At 42.3% G+C, this 23,373-nt stretch overlaps 3 protein-coding genes across 6 annotated transcripts; 1 reads left to right on the forward strand and 2 right to left on the reverse strand.

Moving 5' to 3' along the window:
- Window positions 1-7,816: 7,816 nt before the first annotated feature.
- On the reverse strand, window positions 7,817-10,904 carry ccdc25 (coiled-coil domain containing 25). The gene is made up of 9 exons (XM_048251158.1): window positions 10,703-10,904; window positions 10,148-10,195; window positions 10,014-10,053; window positions 9,817-9,868; window positions 9,588-9,663; window positions 9,392-9,495; window positions 8,941-9,143; window positions 8,635-8,680; window positions 7,817-8,513 (listed from the first exon to the last, which is right to left on the reverse strand). Exons 1-9 carry the CDS (start codon window positions 10,725-10,727, stop codon window positions 8,484-8,486), a joined length of 624 nt encoding a protein of 207 aa, XP_048107115.1. The 5' UTR covers window positions 10,728-10,904; the 3' UTR covers window positions 7,817-8,483.
- Window positions 10,303-18,829, forward strand: esco2 (establishment of sister chromatid cohesion N-acetyltransferase 2). 3 transcript variants are annotated; one of them, XM_048251156.1, is made up of 12 exons: window positions 11,338-11,477; window positions 12,119-12,198; window positions 12,483-12,710; window positions 12,765-13,566; window positions 13,907-13,991; window positions 14,131-14,167; window positions 14,470-14,617; window positions 15,607-15,738; window positions 16,122-16,211; window positions 16,607-16,750; window positions 16,961-17,160; window positions 18,161-18,827. In XM_048251156.1, the coding sequence occupies exons 2-12, from the start codon at window positions 12,143-12,145 to the stop codon at window positions 18,291-18,293; spliced, it is 2,055 nt and encodes a 684-aa protein (XP_048107113.1). In that variant the 5' UTR covers window positions 11,338-11,477; window positions 12,119-12,142; the 3' UTR covers window positions 18,294-18,827. The 3 variants fall into 3 exon arrangements, with proteins under 3 accessions (XP_048107114.1, XP_048107113.1, XP_048107112.1); XM_048251157.1 differs by lacking the exon at window positions 11,338-11,477 and adding an exon at window positions 10,303-10,395 and having other exon boundaries at window positions 12,483-13,566; window positions 18,161-18,829; XM_048251155.1 differs by having other exon boundaries at window positions 12,483-13,566.
- Window positions 18,830-19,577: 748 nt separating this feature from the next.
- On the reverse strand, window positions 19,578-22,980 carry pbk (PDZ binding kinase). 2 transcript variants are annotated; one of them, XM_048250698.1, is made up of 8 exons: window positions 22,894-22,980; window positions 22,600-22,664; window positions 22,420-22,507; window positions 22,178-22,317; window positions 21,829-21,998; window positions 21,407-21,536; window positions 20,649-20,843; window positions 19,578-20,178 (listed from the first exon to the last, which is right to left on the reverse strand). In XM_048250698.1, exons 2-8 carry the CDS (start codon window positions 22,658-22,660, stop codon window positions 19,943-19,945), a joined length of 1,020 nt encoding a protein of 339 aa, XP_048106655.1. In that variant the 5' UTR covers window positions 22,661-22,664; window positions 22,894-22,980; the 3' UTR covers window positions 19,578-19,942. The 2 variants fall into 2 exon arrangements, with proteins under 2 accessions (XP_048106655.1, XP_048106656.1); XM_048250699.1 differs by having other exon boundaries at window positions 22,885-22,957.
- Window positions 22,981-23,373: the final 393 nt, after the last annotated feature.

Here is a 23,373-nt window from a genome sequence, read left to right on the forward strand (position 1 = left end):
TGCAAACTATTTGTTTCTCAGCAAAAAGCCACAAACGAAAACAGTAACAAATAAGTGTAAAGAGACATATCGTGGAGTTTATTATTTTTGTTTTGGCAAGTAGTCAGATAATAAAGCGGGATAATGTATAGAACGCGCCCGGTCATTATGGGAAAATAAGTCCCTTCAGGGCGAAACAAGACCCCTCGCTGGCGTTTGGTCCGGGTTCGCCCTGTCAGGACTTATTTTCCCAATAATGACCGGCGTTCTATACATTATCCCTTACATAACAGCTGTGGACCTAACAGTATATGGTCAGTATCTTATCCTTAGAAATTGCATTGTATTGTCTGTTAAAGGAGCCCTATTATGGTATTATTTACTGTTTATTATTTAATTTGTTTGGTCTATTAGAATTGACCAACGATTAACAACGTTGAAGTGTCATCGGCCACATTATTGTTCCTCATACGTCTATCAGTATTACAACCCCTATGTGAAACGCCCGGTTGAGAATTTTGAGGCAGTTAGAATCTTGGCGCTGACAGAGACGTCTCGTCAGACATTTGTAAGTTAGGCGATTATGGCGTCAGTGCTGCCTTACCAGTTTGACCCGACCATTTTCATACACAAAATGTAATGTATGTATGTAATGTATGTAATCCACAATAGGACAAGGGAAAAAAGAAAAAGCATAATAGCGCCCCTTTAAATTAGCATAGCAGTTAGCAAGAAAACTTGAGCATGCAAGATTAAACCATTTATTGAGTGCATCCTCATGTTTGGCAGGATCTAGCTTTTCTTACATTTTTGAGTGGCCCTTTACAGTCTTCTCACAGTTCACTGCTGTGTCCATGACTCTGCAGGAATACAAGAAGCAGTGACTGGCCCAAGGACCAGTAGGGAAAAAAGCTATAGCCATCTGATGGATGTGGATGTTAGCAAATTAGCCGTTCACTTCTGACAGCGTTAGCCCCAGAGCCAAGCCTTTGAGTGTCAATGATCTGGTAAGAACCCATTTCTGTACCCAGGGAACAAGAAGTCAGAGAGCCATGTCAACTGTTACAAACTCAGATATTTTAGGCCATGTCTCCAGCATGAGGTAATTCACGATATATGATTGGCTTTTGCTAGAAAGACTGCCACATCTTCTCCCCATTAACTATTGTCATAACTCTCATAAAATGTCCAGTCATCACATACAGTCATACACCAAAAAGTCAAACTCCGAAGCACAGCCTGAACGTCAACCCACAATCCCCCCATTTTCCTCAGTTGATATAAATAAACAATCCGCGATTTCGACATGTTAAGAAGCACTTCCAGACAAAAAGACTGCAATGACGCCTCCCTAAATGTGGCAGCAGCTGCAACCACAAGCCTTCAACCCCACAGTTTCCTCACGTCCCTGTCTTAGCTCTTGGGAAACTTTAACTGTGGTTGACTTCCAGTGTCATTGGGTTAAAGAGCACAACTCAAGCAATTTTTTGCGTACTTTTGGTGGGCATCTCAGAATGCCACTTTGTTTGGGGGCCCGAGACTATTCACACACACTATCTCATGTCATTTTTATGTTCTCTTTGGAGACTCTTTAACAGACCCCATGTGACAAGTGAGTGGCTTAAGCTGTGTGCTGTGTGTCGATACCTCTGGAACCGTTTTGGTGAAGAATGGCATCCGATGAGCGAACCAATAAAGCCAGGTGATCCTGGAGAGCAGTGCAGGGAAGCCTCACACATGGTGACCATGATTGAGGTGCTCTGAGGAGCAATTCCTGCACATTTTTGTGTGCTTGAGTCATGGAAGACTGGGAACACCTTCCAAAAAGCAACTGTAAAAAGATGAAAGATTTTTATGAGGTGCTCTCTCTCTCTCTCTCAAAAAAAGCCACACATTCTAGATCAGTGGTTGTCCACCTTTTTTGAGCAAATGCCCCCCTGAGCCCCCCCCCCCGACACACACAATAAAAAAAATATATATCCCTGGGTAGGCTATAGGCCACTCACACTCATGCTACATTGCTTAAATAAAAAAAAAAACGAGCCCATTTCTGTGCTGTTTTGGTTTCTTCTGGAATTATAAGAAAATGTCCCTATTTTATTATTAAGCAGATATAGCCCTCTGTTAGAAGCAATAGGAAACTGGTTGGGTAAAAAAAAACACTACCACATTAGCATTGGTTGTAATGATTTTTTTTTTTAAATCAATAGGAACATTAAATGTAGGCAACAAGACGTGTCATTTTATCATGGACAAAAATCAAGTGCACATCACGTGAACAACATATGCACATCGCAACAATCCAACCAATCACAAAACAGATTCCGCGCATGAGGCCTGTTTAGGCCTATATATATTTCGTATTTGATTAGCAATGGTCTTTTCGTGGAGACTACGCTCAGAGCAGCTGCAGGACAACAGCGAGCAGAAAATGGGCTATGAAACAAAATTAATGAGAGCCCTGTGGTTGATGGCTCGCTGCCAGCGTCTTGACGTCTGGACATTGAGAGGTCAATTTCAATCTGAGAGCACCAGAGCTGATCAAGTTTAGGCGGTTGCGATATTTTGACTGCATGTGCAGTGCTGTGTACATTTTTATTGGTTATTGAACTGTTAAGCCGCGAACTTGGGTTATGTTTATCGGCGTTACTATAGAGATGACGATAGCTGGGGCTGGGGGACGTGAGTCCGGGCGTGTGCAGGCCCGAACTGCACTGTATGACCACTGAGCAGAGATAAACAGTAAAATGTAGCTGGGACGGTAGAGGGGTTAGACACCCATGAATGAAAATAGCCTATTTATTTCAGGTAGCCTTTTTTGCACCAAAAATATGTGAAAACCATGAAATGTAAAAAAAAACCCTCTCACGTTCCCAGCGCCCCCCTAGGTTGTACGAACGGCCCTGTTGAGAAACCCTATTCTAGATCCTGGTGCTCAGGCGCTTCTTTTCACAATTTCAGTAGTAGGTCCTATGTTCCCCGGGTCCTATGTTCCTATGTTCCAATCCCCGCTTAGGGTTAGGGTCCTATGTTCCCCAGTCCCATACAAAGCAGGGAACATAGGACCTGGGAAATGATAGGTACGCTCCCGTCTGTGGCATAATTCTTGTAACTTGCAAAAGCAATCCCTTCCAGTCAGATGGATCCACCACCAGGTGTTCAGCTGTAAACTATGAAAACCTAGGCTATGCAAAATATTACAAAGGCCTTCATAAAGCCTCCTGTAGGCCTAGTTTCAGGGATTGTTTCTGCGGGGCATGTACTGCACACACCCCTGCCGCAAAATGAATTTTCAGCACAGCCTTGAGTGGTGCCTCATGTCTTTGATGGTAACAAAAGACTTGGCAGGTTTGGGTCGTGAGGATAACTAGGCCATCATCGCGTGTTATTTTCACGTCAAAAGTCTACACAAATGGGTTTTATTAACTTTTATAAGATGCACACAGGACCATTTAGTGCCAGCGAAATGACAACTAACTAGAACTCTTGAATGTGATGTGAGTCCTTGGCTTTATTTTTCTTTATTTTTGCCATCATGACTTGTTCTCTCTTCGCAGATACCTTCACAAAGTCGCCCAGGGAGACTATCATTAATCTAGCTGTCCAGGGCTGTACCGATGCCGATCCCCTCCCACAAGCACAGGAAGTGTTCTATCACCCCCAGGTGTGCGCCATATTCCTTTACATCAGGGCTGGCTGGCTGTCCCCAGTGGGCAGACTCCCTGGCCTTGGTGTTTTACGGCTTTGTTTGCTTTTGTTGGAAGCTCCATCTGCTCTGGCCACGCTGCAAAGAGAGAGAGAGAGAGAAAGAGAGAACATGGGGGGACCACAGTGAAGCTGAGCATCCTGCTTTCTGTGGCAGTCCGCACCCCTGTGTTGCCTGAAGTCCACCCACGCTGTCTCTCTCTCTCTCTCTCTCTCTCTCTCTCTCTCTCTCTCTCTCTCTCTCTCCCTCTGTGTATCCCTGGCCTTCCTCCCTCTGTGTCCATGTCTCGGAGGTCTCCTGCGTTCGTGTTGGTGTGTGGTCTTCCTCTGGCCCGAGAGAGGGACAAGCGTCTGTTATGGCCAGTGCTGGACCTGAGCGTAGCAGCCACACAGATCCTTGGGTCTGCTCCCAGGCCACATCTACCAGGACACTCCCACTTCCCTCAACTCTGTCTCTCTCTCTCAACAGGAAATTACAGGCCCCCCGATAAGGTATTGTGCAGTACGTTTTTGGTTTTTTCCCCGGTGGAGAAAAGCTCACACACTTGCTATTGGCAGCACACAGGCGCGCCTGTCCCGGTAGAGGAAGTTTTTTTGTGCACTTGTTTTCCATGGTGGCGTGGAGAAACTTGCGGTTCGGCAGGATCGAGCCACACACAGTCCCTCTCTGGCCATTGTTCAGCCGTATGTCGTTGAAATGATCATGGAGTGTTTTGGGGCCCTGGAAGGGGACCCAACAGCTCGCAAATGTGTGAGTGGAATGCAAATGAAAGCACGACCCTGCCATCAAGTTGTCCTTCGCACATCTACCCATTTGTTTCCCATAACACCCAGGAAGCTAACGAGTCGCCGAAGTCGACAGAGTTTTGAACAATTTCCAAAACACATAACTGAAACAGGAAGGAAACCCAAAAGGGCTGACCAAGAACACAGTTACAGTAAAAAAAAGAGCCTGGTCGTTACTACCAAGCAGCCCTGCACAACATCAAACACACTGTGCCGTGTGGACTTTCTTGAGATGAAATGAATTAGGAACAATTTCGCTTCCGCACTAAAAACAGCCCCGCTGGCTGGTCCACCAAGTCAAGGTTGGTCTCTCCCCTGGCTCCACCTGGACCAGGGACCAGCTAGTCTGGTCTGGTCTGGTCTGGTCTGGTCTTCGGCGGGGCAGAGCGCAGAACAGAGGGGGCTCGCGCCTGTTCCGTCTGGGTCACGCCATGTGGCCTAGTGAGGGGATGACTGAAAGTTTCCTATAAACACAACCTGGACGTCGGCAAGGGACACCAGGAGAGGCGGCTGGGCCGAGGGGGTCAGAGTTTCCGAGCCGAGCTCTGGTCTCTCTGACTGCCAGGACGGAGACGCCTCTCCTGTACACTGGAGCCATTCTTCAGTGTCTTCACCGAGACGCACCACTGCATGGAGCAGTGCACAAGAAAGGATTATGGGAAATAGATGATGTGTTTAGACAGAAGAAGTGTCATATGGCTAACATTCACAGTTTAACAATTATTATTCAAAGTGCTTTCATCCCAGTCCTTTATTCAAGTTGTTGACACTTACTGTATCTGAGGAGAACTTTTCTCTCTATACCTGTAGACGTGTTGACATTTCAAAATGTTAATTATGGGATCCCCCCCCCCTCCTCCACACACCTGTTGGCGTGCCACTATCCCAAAAGATCTTCCCCAGTCAGTAGGTACATTTGTCAAGTGTTAATCAAAAGCTGGCAAAAGCTGCATTGAAAGCTGACTGCCCTGCAAACCTGGGCATCCATTTCATCATGGATCCAGAATAGATCTGTTCTGACAGCGCTGGATGCTGACCCCGGTGAGGCCCCCTGTCCTCATTTGTCCTCCTTCTCCTCCGAGAGGGAGAGAGAGAGAGCGTGCCGTCCATCCATGGCTTCGGTACAGTGAGGCCAAGTTATTGTCTCATGTGCGTTGCTGGGAGAGGCCTTTTGTCTTCCCCTGCTCAGCTTAAATTAGACGCGCCCTGGCAGAGACACATTTATTTTTCCACTCGAGACTCCATACAGACAGCAGCTCGTTAGCCGTTAGCCGAAGAATTCTGTGTGCAAACCCACACACCCCAAAGACAACAAAAACAGTGTAAGGGGGGAAAAAATGTGAAGTTCATTGGTGTTTTAATACACTTCTTCAATGGCTGCAAGTTTCTATATTTGTTCTAAAGGCAATTTAAAAGGTTATGTGTGGGCTTTTAATATGTTGTTTATTTAAATAGATAGCACTTAAGTTATTAGTACTTTGAATGTTAAGCCATTGCCTTCCATCAAAAGAGAAAATAACCTTCTCATTCAGAGGTTTTATTTTATGAGGGCTTAAATTGACTTCAGGTCTCTTCATATGTCTAAGAGTAGTTAGCCTATATTCTGAAATTAGATGGCATCCAGTATCAGTTAGTTCCGAATTCTACAAAACCATTGTAGGCCTATACTATGCAATATACAGTGGGCCTACATGTCTTACTGCTGCTGTGAAATTATATTTACCATAGAAACCTGAGGTTTTTGGATTGTGCAGTTCAGTGTACCCACTACATCAATGAGGTAAACTTTGGCTATAGTTCAAAGCTGCCATCTAGTGGTGGTAGGTCATTATGACAAATAGGAACGACAAAGCGTTTTTGGTTCATACTTTCTCTGGAATAGTACATTCTAAAAAAAAAAAACAACTCTCTGAACTGAAACATTGACAGACACAAGGAAACATAATATAGACATATACTTGACATACACAGTTCAGTTTTATTATGGACCAGAGTGGGAAAATCCTGTTTACACATAGAAAATAACAGAGCTTTCAATGGCACAGGTATTTCCTGAACTCCAATACCTTTCAGCAAACAGCCTTTTCTTTCCACAAACAAAATCTTTGAAGTTTTCCCTTTACTCAACAACTGCAAACAAAATATATATCTCCTACAAATGCATAATTGTCAAAATAAAGTATGGAATAGGTTATTATGACACAGGTAGATTATGAGACAAAGATATGATGAAGAAATCAATAAGATCCTTTTGCATATGCTCACATTAAGTGGCTGACAAGCATGCACACCGAAATATTCCTTTTGTAGAAAGCAGTTAAGTAAAACCTGACATTTCTGTGAACCGCTTTGTTGGCTAATTATCCCTTCTGAGCTTTTCTAAGCCTATTAAATTATTTAACCTTAACACCCTGATTCCATTTATGCAATGTGAGATGTTATTACATAAAGCTCTGGCATAAACTGACAGAAAGACTGAGGTAAGAAAGAAATTGATTAAAGCCACCAAATAAAAGGCAGCTAAAAAAACACAAGCATAGTCCCTCACCTCATAACATCATACACAATGTGTTGCTGACACCTTACTTAGAGCACTGTGTTGAGGCACATTTGGTTGGTTCCTTCAAGTAGGGGCAGTAAACTCATACAGTCATCATAACGGGGCCCTGCAATTAAGAGAAATGGCACGCACTAATGGGCTCAGTCGTGAGTTGAGAGGAAGCATGAAATGTGCCTGTCCAGACAAGTCCCTGTGGCCCACATGGCACTCCCTCATGTCCACAAAAAAAACAGTCTTGACAGTGTTTTCACAACTAGAAAGAGTCTGGGAGCACCAAGAGGGTACAGAGTAGACCGCCTCTACAGTCGGGCAGTGACAATGATTGATTCAGGCACCGAAAAGCAGAATCACATGCCGATAAAAAAAAACAACACAACAGGCTTTTCTTCAGCACTCCTTGAATGAAGACCGCTTACACGGCTGTCAGGGGAGATGATGAGTTGCTGGAAACAGATTGGAAATGGCAGTTCATCCCATCTGGCCCCGTGCCTGGGACTGTAAGCACAGCTCCCTCTGTGTGCCATTCAGTTGTTTACTTGGAAGCCGAACTTGAACTGCCATTTCACCCAACAAAAAAAGGCAAGTCAAAATAAATGCACCTCATTTCTCACACCTAGTTAACACATTGTGACATTCTGATATTATCTATTTGCACACAATGTCCTCAATGCAATGTCCTTTTTGAGCAATGATTTTGCATTCTGTGATTGGCAGTGACAACAAATGTATTATTCGACCCCACATACACACGATGAACTCACTGACAGAAAACATTAAGAGGCAAAAAAAGGTGGTAAAGCTTTATTAGGACCAGTCACCATCCTCCATCACACTGACAAAGAGCAATTCCTGGATAGACTGTCACAACATGAGGTTACTCTCTGGGTCTTGGCTCTGTGGAGCAGCATTCAGGGTGATGTATATGATACACATGTTCCTGTTTACTTGTTAAAACCCATTGTCAGGGCAACGGAGCCAGAGCAAGACTGTTGGCTATGAGTTTAGGTCTACATGCAGCATTAACATTACCAAATATCAGACATCTTCAGGGTTAAGAACAAAAAGGTTCCAGGACAAAGGACGTGTTCATTATTGTCAAAAACCTGAAACCATCACAGGTATTTTCTGGCATTTCAGCAGAGCCTGGTTAAGGGAGAACGGTAGTGATCTTAGTTTGTTTGTTTTTTCCTTTATATTTCATAGCTCCATACAAAGTGTAGCTGCTTGAGCACTGACATAGTCTTGGTATTGTGCTTAATTGGCACGACTGTATTTTTTATAATATATATAATCACACAGTGACCAAGTTCATCTGTTCATTCAGCGCACGCATCCGAAAGCCCGCTCGCGACACCCTTTGACATGGACGCACGGCAGCAGAGGTCAGAGTAATGGTATGGAACGGCGCACCCTGCTCCCTTGCTGGCCGAACGCCCCCGGACCGTCCCTGTGTCTACATGAACTCGTCCGAGTCATTTCCGTCCTGTCGGGAGAGAAAAGAACACACCAGAGAGCCAAGTCACGACTAGAGCAGATGGATGAGATCAACATATTCCCACATCGTCTTCCAAACCAAGAGGTCGAGCCGGGAACGGAGAAGTTACCTCATTTGTGGTCATGTTTTCACTCCTCATGAGCGACGTGTAATTCCTAGAGAAATGACATGACATTTTAAACCTTTTTTTGTGTACAATGACAAGTAGGAAACAAGTACAGCTCTAATTAAATTACACACATCAACTTCACTCAAGGACACTAAAGGAGGGGGTTAGACTGGAACAATTTGTTCTGGTAAAAAAAAATTCTGCTGTAACTTGACATTTGAAAGCTTCCTGTCTGGCTTTCCTTGCTGTTGGATTTGTTTTGTTTTGTTTCTCCCTTGCTGTTTGGATTAGTTTGTTTGCATTTACCTCAGCTCCTCAGCCTCCTTCTTTTTCCTCATCTCCTCTTTCTCCTTCTTCTTCAGATCCTGAATCTGGACCTTCTTCTCGTTGCGCTCCTCGCGGTCTCTGGACTCTTTCTCGGCCGCCAGGTCTGGATGTCGCTCGTCTTTTGTCTTCTCCAGCCGGTTGACGATCTCATTGATCTTCTTCTCAACTGCTACAATTTTAACCTGTTTGACACACACAAACAGCATTCCATTGGTAAGGATACTGTATACTAATGGCACATGAACTTGAGGTTTGTCTATAATCCAAGAATTAAAATGGCAACACGACAAAACAGCAATAAATCCAAAAGAAAAGCACAGACACTAACACAATACAATATTCATTGATTAGTGCAAGAATTCAGGGTAAATATTATACTAGATACAGTCTTAGTGTACTTAATGAGAACTGCAACTGAGAAATGATTTGCCTCTTTTTGCCGGAAGAAGCCTATCTGACCAACATCCATGTCTCCCGTTTTCTTCAGGTTGCTCCAAGGAGTGTAGACAACATTGATGTTATTCATCTTGCAGCCTGTAGAATAAAAACAAAACCCATCATCCTGTCCATCATTACTGTAAACTGTTATGGCTGATCCTCCTTAGCTTGAGGCCATCAGTATTTACCTTGAATGCTGTTATTTTTCACCAGCTGTGCACAATCCACCAAGACTTCTTTGGGTATGTCATCAATTGTTTTACCCTTGGAATGAAAGTATATTACAAGTTAATATGCTTGTTTCTTTATGTTAACAAGTTGTTGAGCTAGAATATAGCACCACCATTTGCAACTAGGAAAGTTTCGCTTTCTACTACTTTAATGGAATAACTTGTTATTATATGGAATTACATCTACCTTAGGCATTCTGAGATACACATGGGCAGAGGATAGCTTGTCCACGTGAAACCTGTAAAATACCTCTCTGTTAGGTTCAAAACATCAGGCTACATCACCTCACAAGCCACCTTGTGGACTTTCAAGTAAAAGCAGGCCAATGTGCAATTGGGTAATACAATATAAATATTGAAAATCATACGGATTTCTTTGCTCACCAAATATCTTCAGGCCATCCATATTTTATAAGGTCTTCATCTGAACACATGGCAAAATAAAATGTACTTGTTCAGCTTTGTTATATTGAATTACTCACAGTGATGATGATATATTCAGGACCAGTGCTACTTACTTTCGTATTTATCTTTTCCCATGTAGATCGTGTAGGGTGGAGTCACAACTGTCACAAACAGATAGTACCAGTCAGTGAAATGCAATTTCTCTGGCACTGTCAATTAACTGCGACCACGTATTGTTTACTATCAAACGCGAGATGAATAATTTGTTGCGATTGCTCGGCGCTGTTTCAAGAAAAGTTACATTCAAGTCAGAAGCCAAGACAAGACATCAGCAAAGCGGTTGTTGTTGACAAGTCACAAAGTAAGTTACGAACAGGAGATCACGTCAGAAATATCAAACGAGCTGGGCCAACAGATAGTTGCAGTTCAGCTAACTGAGTCCATTGGGACTGTTTCCAAAATACGACTCTTTTCTTTAGTGCAGTACGATTTATCTAAAAGGAGCGACTGATTTGTAAGGACAAACACTATTCTGATTCCGAGAATACATTTAATTGTTCACGACTAGCTCTCTTTTAGCAAATGTTAGTCTACTAGGCCACCTGGTTAAACAACAACGTTAACATAACATTAGTTAAGGTTAACGTTAGCTTGTGAAAGCAACTCACCAGCGCTTGTGAAGTAAAACACCATCTTGAATAAAACAATAAAGTTGATAAATCAAGGTAACAACGCACAGTATGGAGCTGTAAAGATGTCGGTTTAGCTAAAAAAAGTGACAGATAACAATGTTTCACACAGAATAAAAATCAAAGGTGGTAACAATCTAGCGTAGCTAGCATCTCATGAAGTGACACAGGAAGTGATGTTATAGGAAGAAGTCAACAGTTTCGTGCTCAGTATCGTGCTCTGGTGTAGTCGACATCAAGGAACAACAAGGTTTGATGTGTCCGGAAACTTAAAATAAAGCACGTAGAACCAGAGACATTTTGGAAATTTGAATAGGAAACGGGCTCTGGTAGAATAGTAGAGACTTATGAGACAATGCAGAGCGGCATTAATATCAACCAAAATCACAGTTAAATTGAGCTTGACATTTAATTTGAATAATAATAAATTATATTAAATAGCGTGTCTTCACAATCTTGGCTAGAGTTAAATCACTAAAGTTGAAACATTGCCCAAAACAAAAATGTGATTTATGGACGTGGTATTTTTCACTTTCATTTTAAAATGTGTAAAGCTCCTAACTTCCTTTCAGTACATTGTTGACGCTCTGCTTCACATAACTTGGTTGTACAATCCTGCTTTCGCGCGCGCTAGAGCGCGCTATTCAAAACAAGACGTGAACCGCGGTCAAAGCAAGCACAGTTGTTTTGAGCGGGTTACTCACTAAGTATCTCCTGAATGTAGCGGTCTGGATTTTTCCTTTGTGTTTATCGTGTAAGTATTTTTTTCATATTAAATAGTTATCTGAGAATGTAAGTTTGACATCCTATTAATTATGTTTTTAACAGAAGAGGGTTTTGTGTTAAAGCTGTTTAGCCGTGTTCAGTCATTAACTTAGCATGCGGGCTGTCCTGGCTACTGACGGTAGCTCATATAGTTATATAACTTAACTTTAACTGCTGGGTAAATGCTCAGTGCATACTTTAGTTCCATAGAAGTTAGCATGGCATTCCAGCTGAACAGGTTAACAATCACAGGATGCACAGAAAACTCACAGAAAAACAGAACTCTCTCTTGTTCGCTGGTTGACAAGCAAATTAGCCAACTTAGCCAGGGGTTGCTTCGCGCGAAAAATAGTTCGTAACTTGCCTAAGTTAGCTAATGCCATGCCATGTTTAACTTGTTTGGCTGTTTCCCTGGTGTTTACGTGGCAGCTATCATTAAACTGAAATATTTTGCCCCCTCGTAGTTTTATTGCTAACACAGACTCATTCGCGTTCGAATGCTCAAAGTCGTGTTGAATTTAGCTGGGACTGTGTCACGATGTACTGCATTTCTTGTAGCATCACCATCTTTAGATAGTTAAGATGTTTTTCTCGCATATGTTAATGCTTTGTTGTTTCCCTCATCCTTAGAGTTACTTTACAGTGGTCCTGAAGATGTTGCCCAACCTTACTTCAAGAAAGAGGAAGCAGTGCTCTCCTGACCTTGATGGGTAAATGTTGATGGCCTTTCGACTCACATCTAGGCCGTGAAAATGTTAATGATGCTATTAATCAGAGTTAGAATTTCTTGACATATTTTAAAAGCTCCAGGGTTCATCATGTTTTCATCAGTCTTTAATTGGCATTTTATTTCAATGAGCAAGCATTAGCATCCATAAATATTTTGAGTTGTGAAGCAAATTATTATCTGTGGAAGGAATGAAATGTACAAATGTATCCTGATTTGGAATGCCTTTTTTTTAATTATTTATCTTATTTTTTTATTTTATTTAAGAAACCCTGCAAAGAGGCAGATCATCAATGGCTATAGCCCTCCTAGGAGATCATCCCCTCGCAACGCCCAACCTTCCATCCAAAAGATGTGTGCTGGTCATCTTGAGAAGGAGAACCATTCACCCATGAAATCACCAGGAAGGAGACCGCGCACTTCGCCTCCAATGCCTCTTACCCCTAAAAAAGGCTCCAGGAACTCTCTGCTGGAAGAACCCCCAAAAAAGCAGAGGTCTCCTCAGAAGGTGACTAAGCAGAGGTCTCCTCAGAAGGTGACTAAGCAGAGGTCTCCTCAGAAGGTGACTAAGCAGAGGTCTCCTCAGAAGGTGATTGTAGCAGGTTCCTTCTACAGTAAACAGAAGGTTTTGTATCTCACACCCCTGGATAGGAAGCTGCTGAAGGAAACCAAATCTCCTCCGTCCAAATCCGTCGAGGAGAAGCCCAACCCTCCACCTTCTGTGGGGAAACCCAAAGGCAAGAGAGGCCGGCCGGCAAAGAAGATTACATCATCGAAAGTCCAGAAGCCCAGCATTAAGGGCTACCTTTCAGCAAAGGTCAGTGTGAATAAGGTGACTCCCAGCTCCAAGGTTGACACAATGAGCTCTGGGTCAGAAGCCTCTAAGAAAACTCCCATGATTACCTTTGGTAGCCTGAAGAACAAGGCCAAACCTAAGATCCTTGTAGGTGCTGCTTTCTTTGCTTCTGGCAAAAAGCCTGCTGCTATGTTCAAACGGGCAGTGCCATGGAAGCCCAAACAGACTGTAGGTCAGGAGAAGGGCAAAGCCGAGGCTCCTCCAGAGAAGGAGAAATGCAGTGAGAAGGAAGAGGACCAGCAGCGGCGTTCCCCGATTCGACACTCCGTCTTTGCCAGGAAGCCGCCGCAAAAGGACATGCCCAGGTTACCAGCTGAGCTCACAAACACGGAGAAACCAAAGGAAACGACCACGGACGTGCCCCTGAGTCCTGAGGTGGGCTCCCCCCGTGCCTTCCTGGAGAAGCATGGCATCATGAAGGACCTCAAAATCGTGCTAAGGAGATCTGTGTCCCCCAGTAACACCGTTTCTTCTCTGGACAATGTCTGCACACAGGTAAGGGTCTTTATGCTAGTTTTATAGACCTGGTGTATTCCTGCGTCTGTTTCCTGCGCACGTGGCACGTGTCGAGAATTGCTTGCGCGGGGGGGGGTGTCCATCCCAACAATTGCGACCAGGCGTCAATGAGGCACGTCTTCGATGCGTGCAAATGTGCATGGAAGAGTACATCACCTCCTTTAGTGTATGCTAATGCAGAGTGAATTTGCCAATTTTGTGAGGTTGAGTGGTTGAAATGTACTGTTGGTACAGTTATGACCATTATAGCAGTATGCTTCTGCTTTGTGATCATTTCTGTTGAGCGATGCTGATGATGTATAATCATTGTTTACTTCAGGAGTCAGATAATGAAATGGGCTCTGGTACAGAGTTTGACCTTAGTGACATCAATCATTCACCAGATGACAGCAGTTCTGATGAAGGTAATAGTATATTTATTTGGGGTTCTTGGCCTAATCTTGTTTTACTGAAAATCCTTTTCTTTTTTAGGTCAAATGTTGTATATGTTGTTTAGCAAACTTGTCCTAAAAGCTGTTTTTATATTCTTTGTTCTATAATTAGATTCATCTGCTGTGTACCCCATCTTTGGCTCCAAGAGGTAAGCAGAAGAAAAAAAAAGTTTAACCCTTCCAACTGGGTCACTATTGAAAAACAATTCTTACACTGTTAAACAGCCTACTCGTTAGTTATGGAAGCATAATTGAAATGGCAATGCAATTTGCAATTCAATAAGACATTGCATTGTGCAATTGACAATTCATTGTGCAATATGATAATGCAATTTGAAAATACATTGTACAAAGTGTATTTCAATATGCAAAGTATGTTTGCTGTAACTGTCAGTGAGGCTGATGTTGTTGTTGTTGTTGTTGTTGTTGTTGTTGTGCTGTGTGGCTCCAGATCCCAGAGGAAGAAGGCCCTGTCCTCCCCCAGGACATGCAGTACCCCCTCAGGTCTGTCCAGCAGCCTCACGCCCTCATTCAAGGACCGGAGCAGCGCCCGCACCAGGCGGGAAGGCAGGAGGTGTGACGACGACCAGCTCATTATCGTGAGTACATCTAAATCACCCAGTTTCTGTGTTGATCTCTGTCTGTCTTGCATCCCATAATGTGCCTCGTCCACATGCTGATTACCAAACCATTGGTTTTGACCACTCTTATCATTACTATGTAATCTGTCTATACAGAAAGACAGACTCTTTTTCCACATAGGCTACTGAGTACTTTTGGTACGAAAAGAAATTAAAACAATCGGTTTGACCTAGGTCGAGTTGCTGCAGCCAACAGCTAAGCCAGTGCATGAACATGCCCCCAAAGTGTGGAAGCTCTGATTCCACAACCTAGCAACTCAAGCTAGATAAAACCGATTGTTTTGATTGGGTTTTTTTTTTTTTCATACCGACAGTACTCAGTAACCTTGAAATGGAGATCTATGTGAAACATCGCCAGATTTCACCTTAAGACATCTGCAAATAAATCATCTTGATGTTATGATTGAGCTTAAAGGCACACTATGCAAGATTTTCCCCTTTATGAAGCCAATTTGATGGTAAACGAACTTGTAATAGGTGAATCGTTCACCTAGCATAGCTATATAGCATAGATGTAGCGAGTCCCTACGGAGAAAACCAGCCATGCAACTTCCAAGAGTGGCGCCCTGCCAAAACTCATTAGATTCTGAAATATTACCTTGTCAGTAGATATAGTTCTTTGGAGTTTTTGCCTGTTGGTTATCCTTCACCTCCACAACAAAAGCATTTGCATTGTGTACAGGGGGGATATGTCACGAGAAGTTTGCTATTTACAATAGCAGAGTAACATATAAACACATCGTGACTCTAGAGGGAGCTCTTAACTCGCCAAAAATACCTAAACCTGCATAGCATACCTTTAGAGTTTATCAGCTCCTTGTTATGTTTGACTTGTCAATGAAATGACCCAGAAGAAAAGGTATGAAGGTGTATTTGAGATATATAGCATGCTTCAGAAGTCCAACCTTTGACAAATGGCTGATGTTGGCTGTGGTGTTTTTGTTTAGGACGCGGGTCAGAAACAGTTTGGAGCAACCACCTGTGGCTCTTGCGGGATGTTGTACAGTGCGGACAGCCCAGAGGACAAGCTGCAGCACAGTCAGTTCCACCAGCGCTTCCTGGACGCTATCAAGTTTGTGGTGGGTAACTTGTCCCCCTTCCTCCATCGGGCAAACATTTTTGGTAAACTGCATGAAAGGCGCTCATAATTGATGCTGCTATATAGACCCTTTCAACAATAAAAACAAAAACAATGCTTGAACGTTCTATTTGGGCCCCAATCTACTTCCTCTGCATTAAGATAACATATGGAATGTTAAAAAGGAAGTCTTTTGGGGCCAACTATGATGCTGATAATGGAACTCTCTTGAAAGGGTCTATAGCTGATTTGTTTTGAATGTACTTGCTTTGGTCCATATCAGTAGTGGCTGCACAGCCCATAATATTGCTCCTAATATTAAGTAATATAGACTAATCACATTTTTTAGTAGTGTGAAATGTTCACATTTGTTCTCATCTCCAGGGCTGGAAGAAAGAGCGTGTGGTAAATGAGTTCTGGGACGGTAAAATACTTCTCGTTCTCCCTGATGATCCAAAGTATGCAACAAGAAAGGTACATTAGTTTAAAAAACGATCAACCTATGCTACACTACCTACTGTATACTTCCATACTCATGCTGTCATGCTCCTCAAATGGCTTTTTACGTCTCAAAAAGAACCTTGACTCATTCAAGGGCTTAACTTGTACTGAAATAGCATTCACTTCATTCCCCACTGTATGTGAAATCTGTAGGTAGAACAGTTAACACTTCCGCAACCCGCAGACCTGTTTTGGGTTGTTAAATGTTGCTAATAATGTAATGGCGAAGCAGACAACGCAAATCAAATTAATAAAAATGCATTTTGAAAATTGCAAAAAAATGCAGTTGTGGATAAAATATTTGTTTGTAAACCCTTGAATGACCTTGTCAGTGTGTTTAACTGAGCGTGTGTGTGTGTCTATGACAGGCAGAGGATGTGCGCAAGGTGGCGGACAGTGAGCTGGGCTTCCAGCAGATCACCCTGAGCAGTCCCAACTCGGCCAAGACCTACCTGTTCGTCAACAGCGACAAGATGGTAGTGGGCTGCGTGGTGGCAGAACAGATCCGACAGGTGAGTCGCGCGTCGCGCTATGACATGTATGACACTGTGCTATATGATTTAAACTTGAACTTCAGTTTTTTCTCCTCCCCACTTTATTTATTAAAAGCCAATTTCACATTTTAAATTGTTTGTTTGTTTGTTCTTGTACTTGTCTGTTCATGTATGTATTCATGTCAAGTGTGCTCTGTGATCGTAACATTCCTACTCCTCTCCCGCCAGGCGTTCCGTGTGCTTGAGCAGGCTCAGCAGCCGCAGCCACAGAAGAAGGTGTCTGCGGATCAGGAGGACATTTTGGAGCGTCACCGGGCTTGGTGCTGCTCCACGGTGCCCGAGCGCGCCATCTGCGGGATCAGTCGCGTCTGGGTCTTCAGCCTGATGAGGAGGAAGAGCATCGCCACGCGCATGCTGGACACTGTCAGGTACCCAAACATGCGTGCGCGCACACGCACACACACACACACACACACACACACACACACTGATACGGTCATGATGCACATACATACAGTTATTTGCAGAATAATAGCAGTATGTTTTAAAAAAAATGAGTAAAGCTCAAAATCCTTAGAATAGCTGTTAATTACATAATATCAATGCATTGGGAACACTGCACATTCAATTTCAAATCAAAACATGATCAAAATTGATCAAGTTTGTGTTATACCTTTGCAGAAAGTGTAGAAAAAAGAATGTTAGGCTGTTTGCATTTTTCTTTACAAACTCAAACATTTACTGTATAAACTGAAAAACGTCTCAAGATTTTGCTATACTTTGAATCACTGCACTAATATCTAGTTGCATTAGCATTATTTCTGAGAATTGCTTCACATCTGTGTTGCATGGAGTCGACCAAGTACTGGCACCTGTGAACAGGTATTCCAGCCCAGGACGATTGAATTACATTCCACAATTCTTCTGCATTTCTGGGTTTTGTCTCAGAAACAGCATTTTGATGTCACCCCACAAGTTTTCTATAGGATTGAGGACTGGGAATCGGGCTGGTCACTCCATAACGTCAATCTTGTTAGTTTATACCTTTTAAAACACACTGCTATTATTCTGCACATAACTGTACATACTTATGCACACCCACATACATACTTATGCCTTACACACACACACACACTTATGTATGTATGTATGTATGTATGTATGTATATGCATAGCAGTATGGTTGTATGCAAGTGCTAGTACCAGTGTATATTATATGTGCATTTGAAGTATTCAATATTGGCTTATATGCAATATAACCCCCTCATAGTGAAATGGTGAGGGGGGTAATATGTGAAATGATAAGAGCCTTAATGGTTATGTTTAATGAGGATCACAACAACCAGGTGGCCATGACTGAGATTAAGATTTTTAGTAAGTGTTTTAAAGTTAGTTATGCTCTTCATGGTTTTTTTTCCTCATTTTTAGAAATTCTTTCATGTATGGAAGCCATCTAACTAAAGAGGAGATTGCTTTCTCTGACCCCACGCCAGATGGCAAACTCTTCGCCACCAAGTATTGCGGGACTCCAACTTTCCTGGTCTACAATTTCATTGGCTGATAACACTTGTTAGCATTGGATGTTTTGATTTTTGTAAAGATTTTTATTTCAAGTTTTCTTTTTCCTTCAGACGTTGCATTTTTGTAAAAAGGAGATATTGTTAGTTAATGCAACTTTGATGTTCATTTTTATTAAAATATGAAATGTACTCATAGTTCCAAAAGTGATAATGTGTGAAAGGCACAAATGATATGGGATCAGAATGGCTTAGCACAACCTCAATCCTGAGCTAATCAGAATGGCTTATTATTCACCAGTCAGTCACAATTCTACAGCACAAGCTATGGTAACAATGCTATCTCATGAGCTCTTCTGTTAGTGTCATACCTTTTTAAAACAAACAGTCTGTATGAGGAGCTGAAAAGAGGCTGACATCAGTATTAATTCTGAAGTGATTCTGATACGCTTTAGAGGTTAGTATCAGTTACATAATTATTTTGAAGGTCCAGTTGCTGTTTTTTTTTCTCCTTAAATACTCTACAGTTGTATTTAGTACTTGATGTATATTGCATTATATGTAAATAAAAACATATCAATTAAACATTCCAATCATTGTTCAATTACAAAGTTACTTTTTCACTGAAAATCTCCATATGGCCACTGTAATCTCCATATGCTTAAATATTTCCAAGACAAGACCAAAGGAAATGTAGGTTGACATGTCTATTGCTCAAACACGATTCCTATCTGAGATTGTAAAATATTAATGAAAAATAAAATAACTTTTATCTAAAGGCATTCAAGTGAGTTGCCATATATATTCTGTTATAACAGAGACTTTCTAATGAGGAGACGCAACACTCAAATCCTCCATAGAAATGCATGGGGCTAGTTTGTAACGCCGTTACTACACATCACACCCCTTCCTCGGCAAAACGTCGACATGTGAATACATCGAGCCAATCATATGGTGTGTTGTGAAGACATCGTGCCAATCGTGTTGTGATCTCACCGCTGGAGCAATATTGGTGTTGTGAAGCCTTGCGCACGTGCATTTCTGCCGAAATGGATGCCCGACGAGTGCCCAAAAAGCGTTGCCATATGGCCCACTGAGTGGAGGGACTTGCCTAAAAGGACTGGTTATAATCCCATCTCGTGAGTATACGAGTTGGCAGCATATTAAAGAAGTTAAGCATTGTGCCACAATGAGAAATTATTTCAGTCATTAACCAACAAACATTAACAAACATATTTTGATATTTAGTATAATTCTTGAGTACAGCCTGTTATGAAAAAACTTGGATTCAAACAAGTTGATATGCACCAAAAAGCACTCAGATGAACCACTAGTGCAAGCAGTCACTTTATTCTCCATGATCTGTCTGTGAATATATATACTATTTAAAAGAAGTATTTTGACATTTATAAAACATACAGAAGTGACAATGGACAAGAGTTTAGAACAGTAAAACAAAGTGACAAAATCAGAAATCTCAACAAAAAAAAAAAAAAAAAAAAGACATTTCCAGTTTAGCCCATATCAGCAGTGTATATCATAACAAATGCTGTTTAGAACCCTCTGGTTTCTTCTCAAAGGAGAACCTTTAAGAGTACTGTACAGTATTGCGTTTAGATTAAGAACAGTTTAAAGAACCCGTGTTACACCTTATGCTCTTGGGTAAAAATGTACAGCGTCCACTACTTCTCTGCTAGTCGATAACTATGACCTCGCTGTCTGCTTCGTTGACCTGTGCGTTGTTAGACTCCAGGACCTGGACGATGTGTGCGGCGGATGGCCGCTTCCGAGGGTCCTCCTCCGTGCAAAGGCAGAAGAGCTCCGCCATGCGCTGGTAGGCTCCGCCCAGTGTCTCCATGTCCAGGGGCGGGCGGGTGCCCAGGCGCTCGTAGTAGGCGTCCTCGTCAAAGTCCTCCTCAAAAGACTCGTCTAGGCAGGGAGGGTGGAAAGAGCAAAAAGTCACCAAGAGGATATAATGTGTGAGAATAATTTTGTCCAAGGGTAAGCTACACATATTAATCAATTCAATGCACAAAATCCAGCGCCAATGTAAAGGCAAGGCAGCAATGTAACTATCCAAGGCAATTGAATGTGCTCAATGTGCTTTACATTATGAAATGTTGAGGATGAGGGAACATCTTGCTTAATCCCTGACTCCTCTACCATGTATGATGAAACATATTGATTGCAGTAACATGTGCATATAACAAGAACAATATACAGTATTTGCTGTGTGCATAAACCAACAATGACAAGACGTTCCTTTAAAAGGTCCTTAAAAGACTCCTGTCTTAAGAATAAGAATACCAACAGCTCACCGCCCCACTGTCACAGACATCAAATGCACCCGCTATACACTGATCCGAATGTAGGTCAATGGATCATAGATGACTCTGTACCTTCATCTTCCTCATCATCGTCTTCTTCATCCTCATCATCCAGCATCTCCAGATGAGGCATGGAGAGCGTCATCATCTCCCACAGCGTCAGGCCGTAGGCAAAGATGTCCGCCTTGTCTGTTATGACCCCTCCTTCCAGCGCCTCCTTGGGCTTCCATGGCTCTGTGCCAATGTAGCGAGCTTTTGGGTCACTCACTGATCAGAGAAACATAGGGGCACACACAGATAAGGAGGAGGGAGAGAGCAGTAGAGGTATCAGACCATTCACACCAAAAATGATAACGATAACTATAACCAGAACGAACAACGATAAATAAAGTCTCTCCTTGTGTTAATGAATGTGACAGTTAAAATTTGATGGGTTCTGACTGGCTATTAGCTTTTTATCGTTCCGAAAATTGCTCTGAAAGTGATCCCCAACGATATCGTTCTTCATGTTGTTATCGTTATAGTTTATGTGTGAACGTCGTCATTCATATTAACGAGAACGAATTTATTTATAGTTATCGTTCTTTGTGTGAATGGGCCTTTATTGTCTGATTATCATTGGCAGTTTGGGCCACATCAAAGGTATCAGTTCCAATGACTAAGATGTGGACACCACCACCACCACCAATACAAATACAGAGTTTTTAAACCTGTACAGACAGCTTTCTAAAGAGCAATTTTTAAATATAATTCAGCAGAGTGTGTAAAACAATGGAACGAAGCAAATATTCAAACAAAACAAAAAATTAAACTCTTAAATGTCTCTTTACCCTGCATGTTCTCATCCAATCTGAGGGACACCCCTACATCACAGATCTTGACCGTATCAAAGTCGCCCCTGATGACCACATTACAGGACTTCATGTCACCGTGTAGTAGCTTCTTCTCATTGTGAAGGTACTGTAGGAATACACACAAAACACAACATAAACAAACACAAGGAAATGTCTGAAACACAGCAGGAAGACTGGAATCAAACAAGGTAAAAAAGATAGAAAACAGTAAAGGTTACCCTAGTATAGGCTATTAAAGGCCTTAAAGCAAAGACAATTTCTGTGCCTGAAGTTATCCATCCATTTATCATCCATTTTCAAATCTTAAAACAGCCTGGCTCACATCTGAATTCTGGCACACTGCCTGAGAACTTTAAACCTATCAGAGGGCAGAGAGAACTTTCAAATGTCTGAAATACCTGAAGGCCTCGAGCCACATGCAGAGCCACTTTCTCGATGAGTGGAGCAGGGAAAGCCTTGAGTCCTTCCTCCCTCCTCTTCTCAATGAGATCATTGAGAGACTGCTCTCCCCCGTACTCCATGGCAAGACATTTGGAGCCATCCTTAGATGTTGTGAAAGCACGGAAACCTATATAACAGGGCACAATAGCAATGCCATAGTGTTAACTAAACACTGGCTTCAATCAGAAATGTTGTCCATAGCTTACCACATTTTTATGAGAAGCCACAGCACTTATGCAGCAAAATTCATAGGCTACTTCTGTACAGAAGGAGGCTTGGAAACATGCAATTTTCAGGTACAATTACCAACAATGTTGGGATGCTGTATGTCTTTCAGAATCTTCGCCTCGTCATTCAGACGTTTCTGGTACACATTCTGTTGGGTCTTTGCGCATTTGCTGTTGATCTTTTTAATGGCCCATGGAGAATGCGTCTGCTTTCCCATTCTGAAGAACAGTTGACAATATGGCATCACGGAATCATAGGGTTTACTCACAAAATCAATCCTTTAGAAACGTTTCAGGGATGTGTACGTGACATAACTGTACCTTTCCATCAGATAAACATTAACCCCTGTTCCACATCCCAACTTCTTCATAAAGGGAGACGCTGGAATCATGACGGGGGTTCCCGTTGCTGGACAAGTAGAGCGAAATAAAGTGTTACTTTTATATGTATGTTGATGGTTCCTCAACAGCGACGAAACTGATATCAAATATTAGACTTACGAGGGCTTTTCACATTCCTCCTTTTGGGGGTCTTGAAGGCATTTGGACTGTTGTCTGCCATTTGTCTGTCAATGGACAAAAGGGAAACAGTTGAATTGACGTAAGCGGCTAACGTTGCAGCGGAGGTTTGCTAGCCTTGGATGTGTTAGCAATCAGAACAGCACGATATGAGTACTAGATAGCCTACGTTACTTCTGCCATCAACTTCGGTCGTCTACTATCTCTTTTCAAATATAAGTAAAAGAAACTTGACTATTTGCTCATTTAAATGTTCACAAAGCCTACCTTCCTCACCTTGGACTGCTCAGTTAGTTGAGGAGGGAGACCGCGCCTATCATTCAAAAACCCAAAGCATTTCATGACGTCATTTTGTACAGGCACTACAAGTGGACAAACCTTGCAACCGACAAGATTCACTGTGAAGTATTTGCCAATTCTCCTGTGAGCTCTTAGATAAAAAACAAACAAACAAACAAACAAAACAACTCAACAGAGTGCTCATTTGGGCATTGACAGCCTCTTTATGCTTTAGAAAAATTTAATAATCTCCATTCTGCCTATAGGCTACTGTTACAACAATTTATAATGGTGCATATGCTGAGGAGAATAATTTCCTGAGAGACTAATGTGATAAACTTCTTTATACAGTCTACGATGTCTGACAACCCACTTAACCATTGTCCCACTTTACACACACACACACACACACACACACACACACACACACACACACACACACACACACACACACACACACACCCACATTTAAAGTAT

This window comes from Alosa alosa, chromosome 8 (genome assembly GCF_017589495.1).
Source record: "Alosa alosa isolate M-15738 ecotype Scorff River chromosome 8, AALO_Geno_1.1, whole genome shotgun sequence".
NCBI lineage: Eukaryota > Metazoa > Chordata > Actinopteri > Clupeiformes > Clupeidae > Alosa > Alosa alosa.